The sequence below is a fragment of the Stegastes partitus genome, unplaced genomic scaffold (genome assembly GCF_000690725.1).
Source record: "Stegastes partitus isolate 25-593 unplaced genomic scaffold, Stegastes_partitus-1.0.2 Scaffold1557, whole genome shotgun sequence".
Classification (NCBI taxonomy): domain Eukaryota; kingdom Metazoa; phylum Chordata; class Actinopteri; family Pomacentridae; genus Stegastes; species Stegastes partitus.
Window position 1 is genome coordinate 69,419 of NW_007579288.1, and position 11,376 is coordinate 80,794.

The 11,376-nt window shown below is 42.5% G+C and overlaps 1 protein-coding gene across 1 annotated transcript; it reads right to left on the bottom strand.

Moving 5' to 3' along the window:
* Positions 1–1,355: 1,355 nt before the first annotated feature.
* Positions 1,356–8,917, bottom strand: LOC103371283 (protein boule-like). The gene is made up of 11 exons (XM_008300549.1): positions 8,894–8,917; positions 6,219–6,371; positions 5,860–5,951; positions 5,681–5,735; positions 5,323–5,398; positions 5,048–5,187; positions 3,795–3,866; positions 3,654–3,689; positions 3,461–3,577; positions 3,082–3,174; positions 1,356–1,478 (listed from the first exon to the last, which is right to left on the bottom strand). The coding sequence occupies exons 1-11, from the start codon at positions 8,915–8,917 to the stop codon at positions 1,356–1,358; spliced, it is 981 nt and encodes a 326-aa protein (XP_008298771.1).
* Between the last annotated feature and the right edge of the window lie 2,459 nt (positions 8,918–11,376).

The following is an 11,376-nucleotide window of genomic DNA, read 5'->3' on the forward strand; positions in this document are numbered from 1 at the left end:
TCTATTTTCCAACAAGCTGCTCGACAGTATTTCTATTCTTACTTTGTTGATGATGAACCGAGCGGAGCAATCAAGCCTGAAATAATCTTCAGTAAATTATCTCAAAAGCAAGTTTTCCTCTGCTTTAACAGTTCAGGTTTTTTTTCCCCACCTGGTGTAATTCAGGCTCCTTCAGAAGGTTTGGAGGTTAAATCTGCTGAACGTTGCAAAAACACAACCGAACCCGGTGGAGCTGCTTTGAAACGTAGACAAACCTCCATCTAGAGTGCATTTCATCTAAAAATCATCCCTGCATGCATAAAATCCTGACGTACAGATTATTATTATTATTATTTTACACTTGTTGATATATTTCCAAACTTAAAACGGTAACCGACAGAACTCCTGACACACAACGCTGCTGAGTAACCGGTGCACTTCTACACATGAAACGGCTCGATGTGCACGCCGTCATGCCTGCTTCATACCGAACACACAAAAACGCCGTCACATTTGAACTGTCTCAACAAAACAGTCCAGCAACGGTTCAGCGGACACATTCCTGTATCGTAGAAAAAGAAAACGGTAGAAAGTGTACTAAAGCTAAACCAGAGGATCCTGAAACTCTGAGGAAGCCGAGCAGAGCTGAGACTAGACGCCATTCGGGCTGACGTCTCTGCTCAGCGAGCCTCCAACAACAGCTGCTGCTCAGAAGTGTGATCCACAGAGCACGTGCAGCAACGCTCCTTGGCATTGTCCGGTAAGACGAAGAGAAACACAACAAAATGCATTTGATAATCGCAGCTTTGATGTATCGTGAGTTGCTTTTGCGCGTGCAGCGAGAAAAGCTTTTTTTAAAAAAAAACGCGACGAAAAAGGCAAAAGGTTAAAAAGCAGCGCTGAGTTCAAGGTGTGCTGGAGTCGGATGTGAGCCTGAGGGCAGGTTTCTGATTTCACATTTGAAAGCATTTTGTTTCATAAGATCTGGAAGGACGAAACAACAACAACAAAATAGATTACAGAAAAGACATCTGACATTTTGAGGAAACAGAAACATGACTGTGTGATAAATTATCAGGCGTAAATATGAAGAACTTTGGCATTTATCGTGCTCCAATAATACGGAACCGGAACATTTGGGGGGATTTAAGATCCAACATTTACTGTGGAGGCATCAAACTACAGTAGATGCTGGAACCTGGTTAAGCATCGTTTTGGCTGTTATTGTAAAAACGAATGAAGAGCAACCAGTGTGGATGTACGACACAGAGTCCTCCAGCTACCCTTCTGACCAGGTGGGAGCTTACCTGCATCACGCTGCAAGGCTCAGGTTTCACGGCTGACAAACCCAGACTAGAGCTACACCGACGTTTAGCCTACATGACAGGTTGAAACGTGGAGACGTCTGGCGGCTCCGTTGACTCCGGCACATAGTACAAGTCCTTGTAGCGGCAGTACTTTGGCTTCAGGTGGACTCGTGAGGGCGGGAACATCAGGTTCTGGGGAGAAAAAGGGGACACAGTCTGACTGGGTGAGGAGGAACGACCCAAACATGGGCTCATCGTGGGATCCATATAACGTCCTGCCTGAAGCGCTTTCCATTTTCTTTTATTCCATCCGTCCAAACAACAACATGCACGACCTTCAAATGTGAGAATTTGATGATTATTTACTTTAGAAAAACTAAAAAAAACTGGAATAAACCTGAACATGTTGTCACAACACTGCATGCCATAGATATTTAACTACTCATGTTTCTCATTTGTTCCCACATGTGCGTCTACACAGCCTGCAGTTCACCCACAGAGTTCCTGAAAATGTGACTTTTTGACGTCGCTAGTGACTTCACGGTTGGACTGAGGACTGCAGAATGTTTAACTTTTTACAGAACCTGTTGGTCCAAATGTGACCATTCTTTCTGCTTTTACTAACGGTGTTAAGGATGAGCTGTTCATTGATTAATCACTGATAACAATTCAACCGATCAAAAATACATTACCAGCTTGCATGTCAGAAACGCCCTGTACAACAGCTGTGATACCTGACTGTGCCACCGGGTGGAGCCACTCACCCTTCAGCCACTCTGACCTCTGTTGAGCAGAGGGCATTGTGGGAGTTCAGCAGGTAAAGTGCCACAATGAGGACGTCTCCTGTGGTGCTTCATGCTACCAGCCCACAGCACCTGGAGCAGTTTGCATGTACGACCTTATTCAAAGCCTTAGAACACGGAATTAAATCCACAGAGTTCAGTTTGTTGGAATCAGTTGATGAGGCTGATAAATATCGGCTAAGAAATCAGTTACAAATTTGCGCACCCAGTTTTTTCAGTTTCTGGCTTCGACTAAAGATGAAAAGACTTTCCAACCCACCGGCAGGTTTTGGGGTTTAAAGGTTCATTTGTTGCGCCAACGTCGGATTTCAGAAACAGAAAACATCTTCTCCTGCGTCTGTCATTAAACGTGTTAAAAGTTCGTATCATCACATCCCAATAAAAGTCTGTCTGATGTGGCTTTGTTGAATACTGATGAATCAAAGTGTGTTTCAGCTGCTTGTCTTAAACGAGCAGGGCTAACTTTAGTCTCCCTCTTGTGGCAGTGGCAGGAATTACAGAATTCTTTTTAAAACTAAGTCCTTCCTGAAGTTTCTTTTTGTATCTGAAACATCAGAAACTCTCCTTGGACACTGGCAAACATAAAAACACATGGCGACCGGTGCACAAATTATTCCAACAGAAAGCCAATTTAAAATGATTCTGAGGATTAATCAGCGTTGAGTGAACTCGCTGAATGTAAGAGAAGCTCGTGGACATGTTAGCTTTAAACAAACTGTTTGGCAATGAAGAAAAGTGGTTCTATGGTTGGTATTTTGTCATCTTCCCGTTTAAATCACTGACTCACCGAATAATAATAAAACAAATAAAGAAAGAATAACCTCAACTCCTTTCTCTACATGTTAGATGTTTTCTTTTCTTTTTCTTAATCGGCAAGAAAAGCAGGAAATGTGTTTATCAGATGGAGTTTGAGCAGTCCTCATCATGGACGGTGCTCACTGGGGAAAAGTAACGTGACTACAGCTCACTGTCAGCGCCAGTCATTAATTTACCTTGACAGGGTCACGCTGCAGAACAATGGGTGTCATTCCTTCTGCTCTCGGAGCATAAAGCGGGTAAACGTGCTGCACCGTCGGCTCCACAAACTGCAGAAGCACAAGAACAAGTGAGCAGCGGCTTCCTTCTGCACACAAACGTCCAGCAGAACCACAACGAAACACTCAGTTCCTCTAAAATACAGAATATTACGCGTCTGAAAAAGCACAACTGCAATGCTCCACTCAGGCTGCAAGTCTGACCGGGAGGACAGGAGCTCATTTAAATGGTGCAGAATCTGCACACTTAACATTTTCTACAAGTTCAGTTGGTGGCGTTTCACTAACTATCATTTAAAAAGAGGAAAGCGGGGTTTGCTGTTCTTGGTGATGGTACCTCTGGAGCGCCGTCCTCCATGACAGCGACAGAAGGCTGGATGGAGCCTCCATCAGCAGGCTGGTAAACATAATCCGACTGCTGGGAAAACACGGCTGCACTGGAGGGCATGGCCAGCTGGACGACAGACGATTAGAAACGGTCAACAAATGACAAAACTCTCCTCAACTAACAATAAAGCTTGACTTTTTACCTGGACAGCATTCCACTGATACTGGTTTGGGACACACTGCAGGGCGAGGCAGAGAGAAAGCAGACTTTAAAATGCAGTTCAAACCACCGCTGTGCTCGTTGGATGGCGGGTAGTCACTGGATGCCGATCAGCGGAGCTCACCTGGTAGTGCTGATGAGCTGCAGGCTGGTAGACGGGCTGGTGGGACTGAGGAAGCATCAGCTGACGTGCAGGCTGCAAGAAGATAATCATTAATTCATCTCAGCACTGACAACTCTTCACTCACCCACATCCGTTTTACCAGCTGAGATACGCAACAGTCTGCAGCAAGTTTTTTGAAAACCTCCGACAACAGAAGGACCGACATTTAGTTTAAGTACCTGCTCGTCAACAGCTGCTTGAATTAAATATATCATTACTATTAATATGATACCATTAATATATCAAATACTTTCTAAGATAAAATCTAAAAAGTTGGCCACCGACCCATTTCCAGCACGTTTTGTTGGTGCATTTTAATTTGAGGCCGTTTGAACAACATCTCAGGAACCTTCAAAAATACAAAAAGCCTGAAATTTTCACTTTTATTTCTCATCATGTCATTGAATCAGAATCTGCAATATCGGTCAAAGCAGATCACATAGTGTCTGTTCATGGCCGAGCTGAAATCTGAAAAAACAAATCATCTGTGAGGACAAATTCATTAAAAAAAAGTGTGTCACGCTGCTGCAGAGTCACTTATTGTGCTGAATTTTACGTTTTCTACAGAATCTGGTGCAAACTGACTGTTTTTAAAGCAAATCCTGAAATAATAGAAGTGATTTTGATTGAATATACTTTTAGATTTTTATTAATGTTAGAAACAAAAACCAAAAGTCACACGTGATTCGTCTAAGGCCCATCGTGACGTTGAAGAATTAAACTATATTTTCTGTTTTTACTTTGGCTCGGATGAATGGTGTCTTTTTGGCAATTAAAATATACATATATGTATATATATATATATGTATATATCAGCCTTTCCAACCTACCAGCTTGTTTTGGGGTTCAAACTGAAATGTTTTCTGGTCACTCTACTTCTCTGTGACAGTAAACCGAACAACTTTGGTTCGTTGACATTTCAGGACGTCATCTTTGGTCGTGGTTTCAGCCTTCGTTGATATTTTATAGATCAAACAATTGACTGATGACTTGATCATCGACAGATTAATCAGCAGTGAAGGTAGCTGTCAGTCCTACGCACAGGCGCAAATAAAGTAAGCTGAAGCGAATATACATGATTTACTTGGGCGGCCAAACAAGTGGCGTGTTCAGATAAATACACATTTGCTCCTGAGTCGTTGTGACTGTGTAGATAAAGACGGATGTGAAAGCAGCCGTGAAGCATGCAATCAGATATCCAGGTTGGCTCTTACAGGCCAGTGGTGGGCAGGAGGGCTCATGTTGGGGCAGTGGAAGTAGGCCACTCCGTTGTGGTAGGTGTAGGGTGTAGACGTGGTCAGGCACATCTGCTGAGGGGTCGCAGGTTCAGAGCTGGCCGTGGAGGCGCTCTTAGCTGGGAGAAGAAAGGAACCGATGAGTCGGAGCCGATTTCCAAACCATCAAACAACAGGTCCAGTCACAGCTGCAGCTCTACGGTTGCATTTAAAATCACAGAGTGAGCGAAACGGGTATCAGACGGTCGACTTACTTCGTCCTGAGGTTTGATGCTTTCTGACGGCCTGACCAATGAGGAGCATCTTGTCTTTGCAACAGATCCCATTGGCCTTCAACAATGTCGATGGGGGAACACAGGAGACAAGAATCAGGGAGAGATAACCTGCATTATTACACCAACCGACAGCTGAGCGAACCAGCGACGGACACTCACAGTAAACAGTAAAAGGTTTCCTTTCCATCTATTTCTTTATTCACTGATCATTTTTAATGATCTGTTTCTAATAAAATACAGCAAAAAAAAGGTTTATTTTGAATTTTGAACCACTTCAAAGTGTATTTATTATAAATAAATACAGCAGGAACGATGTCTTTACTTATTCTTTACATACGTTTCTCAGGACGTTCAGCGCATCTTCTTGGGTTTCAAAGGTAACAAACCCATATCTGTTCAAAGACACACAATCAACGGGTATCATGTTTTCAGTGGTCAACAGCCAAGACGTGAACAACGCTGTGAGTAAAATGACAGATACTGACTGATGAACACTTAATGGGGCCACGAACTCACCCTTTCGACATTCCAAAGCGATTGGTGACAATCTTCACCTCTTTTATGGCACCGTGTTGTGAGAAGACGCATCGCAGGTCGCCGTCATTCACCTTAAAACACACGTACAGATGCTGGATCGTGTTCTCACAACAAAAGAAACAATGTTTTTGCTCCAGAATGGGCCAAAAACCAGCAGGGGGGCATCGAAAACCTCATTCAAATATAAAACGTGATAAAATAATAATCATAGAGGGGAACTGTGACGGCACTGCTGAGTAACAGGAAGCCTCTGACGGATATTTTCATCTCTCATTATCCTCCTGCCCTCCCATACTTCTCTACATTAAGAAGCAGAGGATTCATTTGCCAATTCTTACGCTGGAGCCCATTCCTCCAACAAAAATCCGGTTGGGGATAACAGTGCCGACGGTGGGGGAGTGGTGGGTCAGGCTGTCGGCGTGGTTTTCTGGAGGCGGCGCGTCAGGGCTGGAGGAGCTGCTGCTGCTCTGGGATGCACAGCAGGATGTAAACTTGGAAAAAGAGAAAATGACAAAGCCAGTGGACTGGTAAGAATCATTACAGACATTACTGTGAGAAAGCTCTGACTGTACTCCTTATTTTACCATTTTAACGTGACAGATATGAACAACTGAGGTCATTTTTTATTCCAGATATCGATAACGTCTTTTGCCGAGTCAGACGGACAGTGAGAGATGTCTGGAATTCAGTTTGGATTTGCCAAACAACTACTAAATAGTTGTGAATGTCTGAAATGTCATGAAGACGAGTCTAAATTGTGTGATTTCGTGTTGGTTGTTGCTGCAGCAAAGCATCTGAAGAGCTTCAGCAGAACTAATGGCGGCTGCTGAGGCGGATAACATCACTAACAACCGCTGTAGAATAGAAGGAGCTGGTCAGTGAGGAGTTTGTAGGGAACGAGAGCTTCATTTGTTAGAGAACTGTGGTGAAACGTAAGAGCACTTTGGTCTCGGCTGCTCTGAAATGGCACTTTGTGTTTAAAACGTAAGATGCCTCTGACTTGCTGTAGTTCCTGACTGAACTACGAATGTCTGCAAAGTCATTTCAGAGTCTAAACTCTAATTTCAGACCTGTGTAGCTGCCTGATGGCTGGGCAGAATTCCACTTTGAGATATTTACATCATTCTGACCAGTCGAGACCTTAATTAAGATCTAGAACAAGGACAATGTAGATATTGTGAACTGAGGGGAATTACCGGTATACTAAACTAGAATTATAACACACCAGAATGAAACCGCAGATTTCTGAAACTAGATTTACAACTAGTCAGAATTCAGCTGCAGATGTCTGTAATTCACACTGTGGATGAACTACAGGTTTGTCATGTAATGCATGTCCAGTCTAGTTATTAAATGTTAAAACAAATGCTGTAAGTATGCACAAGAAGAACTTAGAAACAGATGAGGACCTTTACGTCTGTTTCTTGATACTAGATCAAAAAGAAAGTCAGCAGCAGCATTGATGTAAACACTCATATGATTGTGTTTTTTTCAGTTTGTCTGGCTGACAAACTACAAAGCAGAGGGAAATAAAAAACATTAAGTTTTACAATCCATTTTTTCCAAAGAGCTACTTGAAGTGTAACCAACAACAAAAATAAAGGGAAGGTCTTTGAAGTCAAACAACGCATCTGCAGACGGCCGATAAAATAAAGTATGAACAGTACGGACTAGAACCACGTTAACACAGTTTCCTGGCGGTACTAGTATAGTGGGTCTCCAATCCTGGTCCTGGAGGGCCACAGTCCTGCATGTTTTAGATGTTTCCCTCTTCCAACACGCCTGATTCACATGATCAGGATCGTTATCAGGCTTCTGCTAACGATGAGCTTGATGATGAGCTGATCATTTGAATCAGGTGTGTTGGAAGAGGGAAACATCTAAACCATGCAGGACTGTGGTCCTCCAGGACCAGGATTGGACACCCCTGTACTAGAGGCTCCAGCATCAGTAGAGCCGAGCAACTGATCAAAATACGATCTAAGCTACAATTTTTCAGTGAAGTTAAAACTACTGGACAACATTCTGCTAAAAACTCACCCCAGCTTACAAACCACATCCCCCTGATGGAAGGAAACGAACCTGTTTAAAAAAACTACAACTCCCACTAAAATCATGACTCATATTCCAATTTACGTCAGAAATAATCCCAAAATTACTGTTTTTTTTCCACTGAAGCTGCCAGTTTCTGCAAAGTTTTACTTGAAATGAGAATCAGTGAACACTCTCACAAATCAGAAACTGTGTTTTAAGACTTTTTAACCTTTCAGGGACAATCTTGTCCAGACTTGACCAGTCTGAGGACAAAAGGTTTCTATCTGGACGTGGTCCAGATGAGAGAAAAGCATAGAAATATTCCCTTTTTGCAGTTTTACAGAGTAAAGTTTGACAAATCACTCCACAACATCTACATGTAGTGGTTTTAAATCTGGACCTGGTCCTTCTGTGTGGATAAAAAGCAGTAGAATCTTCCTTTTCTGCATTTTTACAAATAAAATAGGAGGTTTTAAAGAGACGATCCGGTCCAGATGTGACCGTCTCAGTGTAAAGGTTCTTATCTGATGTGGTCCACATGAAACACAAGAAGGTTCATTTTCTCAAATAGAATAAAGGTCTCACAGTCGCGAAAGTGGGTTTCAGACGGCATTAAAGCTTCACCCAAGATGTCTCATAAGGTTCTGTAATATTATAATGTTGAGGGAAAAACCCGCTTGAAGCTCAGTTCGTCTGAACTTTCCGCTCAAATGCTAAAGCTCGAGCGAAGCTAATCGTTCGCTATGCTAGCACCTTCTCGTTTTAACAAACGGAGCCTCCATGTGGGGAAGGAAAGACGCTGATAATACATCACAAATTACCCTCATAACACCGATAACAGAATACCACAGCGACCGCAGTAACTCAAAGTCATTTAATGTGAAATAAACGGATTTTATTCCGTTACCTCGCTAGCACCGTTAGCTTGGAAGCAGCAGCTAGCGAGGCGCTAATAAAGACGGACTCGCCGCTAACTCACCGTGTTTTGGTTCTCAGCCTCCATGTCCGCATTTATGTGGTCCGTTTGGGTCTGTAAATGTTTTATTCGGGCTCTGATCTGAGTTTAGTCATGACTCGGTTCGACGTGGCTGCTGGTTCTGCCTCCCCGCTCCACCGGCGACCTCCAATGTCTGACCTATGACCTCAGCGCGCAGCAGCTCCGAAGAGGAACGAAACCGAACGGAAACACACGAAGCATATTATTATTATTATTATTATTATTATTATTATTATTATTATTATTATTAATACCTTTGGCAGTCTGGCGTCGTTCAGTTGGGTCATTGTCGAGTCCAGTTTTCAGTTTATCCAGCACTCTTATAAGTAGCAAATGTTAAAGTATTAGTACTGTAAACTATATGATGAAAGGTTGACATTTTGAACATCAGCACATTACCATTGTCACTGTAAGCATGTCAGAATGCTGAAGTTTATCTCAAATCCCTGTAACACACTCCGAAACATAATGTTTGCGCTCAACAAAACAGGTAACGCAACCGTTTGCATCAGCCTCACTGAGTTACGACAGCTTCTAGTGAAATTATGCTCAATAAACCAATAATGAATTAGCTTTTACCTGTTAATCAAAGAAATATTTAAGTACCAGTCTTAACTGTCCATGTGTGTTGAAGAAAGGAAGGGGACTNATAATAATAATAATAATAATAATAATAATAATAATAATAATAATGTAGTTTGTCTCTGTGAACACGGATTGGTGCAGCGCTGCGGTCTGTCCACATGAGGGCGCCATTTCTCTGTCAGTAAAAATAAAGGCTCAGACTGACTTCATGCTGTTTGTGCTTCAAATCCAAAATAGTCAGTTAAAGTAACAAGGTAGAAGTCATGAAAGGCTTTTGTTGGCTTATTTTAATGCATTTTACACCTGATGCTTGTCATTAAATATGGTACAAACGACTCAAAGTACTAAAAAAAAATGTTTTTTCCCCTTGTTGTTGTGCAAAGCGTTGCATGTTTTGCCACCTTTTCTTATCAGTTTAATTCCAGATTGACAAACCTGCAACAGTGCTTCACCAGTTTGTTAAAGGAACACTTGATCTCTAATCCTGTGCTCGTACTGACTTAAACGCTCATTTTAGTGAGATTATTTTCCTGTTGATTGGGAGCGCCTCCCTCCCACCCTGCTGCTCAGGAGTGGCTGCTGATTAATGGATAAGGTTTGAAATGAACGAACAGTCCATGTCAATGTCTACTTTTCCTCTCTCGATCCTCCAGGAGCCACTTTGGATGTTGTGCAGCTGTAATTTGCTTATGATTGGCGACAAAGTGTTCTGAAACACTGTCATTTGCATCTGATGCCCCCCACTTCTTCCACCTCCTCCCTCAGACTGTACACAGCGTCTCCAGCAGGGAGGAAAGACACTGAAAAGGCCAGAAACGAAGGAGCACTCAGGGTTACCTATAACGCAGCCATACTCTTGCGAATACATCTGTTTCTCTGAGCAGAACGCTCAGCAGCAGCTCCTCTCCGTCTGTCGGGCTCATTTCCCAGCCTTCCCTCTCCGCCGCCTGTCCTCATCTGTGGGCCGCACCATTACTTGTCACTCATTTCCAGCTTTTCTTAATTGCCGGGGCGAATTTGCCAACGAGGTCTGACTGTGCAAAATGAGAAGGGCATGTTTGATAATTACTGCAATTTACCAGCTAAAAGTCCTTTTATATTCCACAAAGATCATTTAAGACACAAGTGCTGTCAGAGCAACAAAAGAACAGAGAGTGATTCAGAGGTTTGATTCTTTGGCTGTTTTACTTCTGCTCTTTGTATTGACTAGCTTGATTCCCCATCTTATTATTATTATTATTAGTATTATTATTATTGGGTCCATTTTCTCTTCTCATTCTACATATTAAAAGCTTTTGTTTTGCTCTATTTCATTATATTTGAACATTTTCATTTACTTTATTCTCTGAACCTCAGCTACTTTTTGGATGTTTTTTTTGTCACATTTTTCTTCGCTGTGGTTCATTTTTCTTTACGACATGAAGTCCTGCAGCTCAGTGGAACCAGAACGACACGAAGGAGGAGAGAGAACTCAGAGGTGACACTGAATCCAATCAATCCTCAAAACGAGCAGATGAAAGTTGTTGGTTTTTCATTATTTGCTTTATGAAAGATGAAAACAACCTGGAATCAACATGTGCAATGTTTTTCCAGGAGCCCACAGGCGCTACCAGCCCTCTGCTGTACATACTTTAGATATTTTGCAGCTTCCTACGTTTTTGATTTGTCTCCTATCTGCTCTGTGGAAACACAGTCGAGCTGAATTTTTGCTGCAAGTCACAGCCGAGTCCCCGATGACTGACCCGTTTCTAGTTTTTTAACAGAATCCGGTTTTGTGCAAACTGGTCATTTTTGGCAAACATGTTTAAATGACACATGTAGAATAACTGCAACGCTTTCAAGGAAGGCTTCATGAGTTTCCCGTTAGAGCGGCACGTCAC

Excerpts from the sequence above, each read along its gene's own strand:
- LOC103371283 (XM_008300549.1), bottom strand. The coding sequence starts at position 8,917 with ATGGAGGCTGAGAACCAAAACACG. Across the intron at positions 6,372-8,893 it reads AGGCTGAGAACCAAAACACG|TTTACATCCTGCTGTGCATC; the intron begins GTGAGTTAGCGG and ends TCTTTTTCCAAG. Across the intron at positions 5,188-5,322 it reads GCATCAAACCTCAGGACGAA|CTAAGAGCGCCTCCACGGCC; the intron begins GTAAGTCGACCG and ends TTCTTCTCCCAG.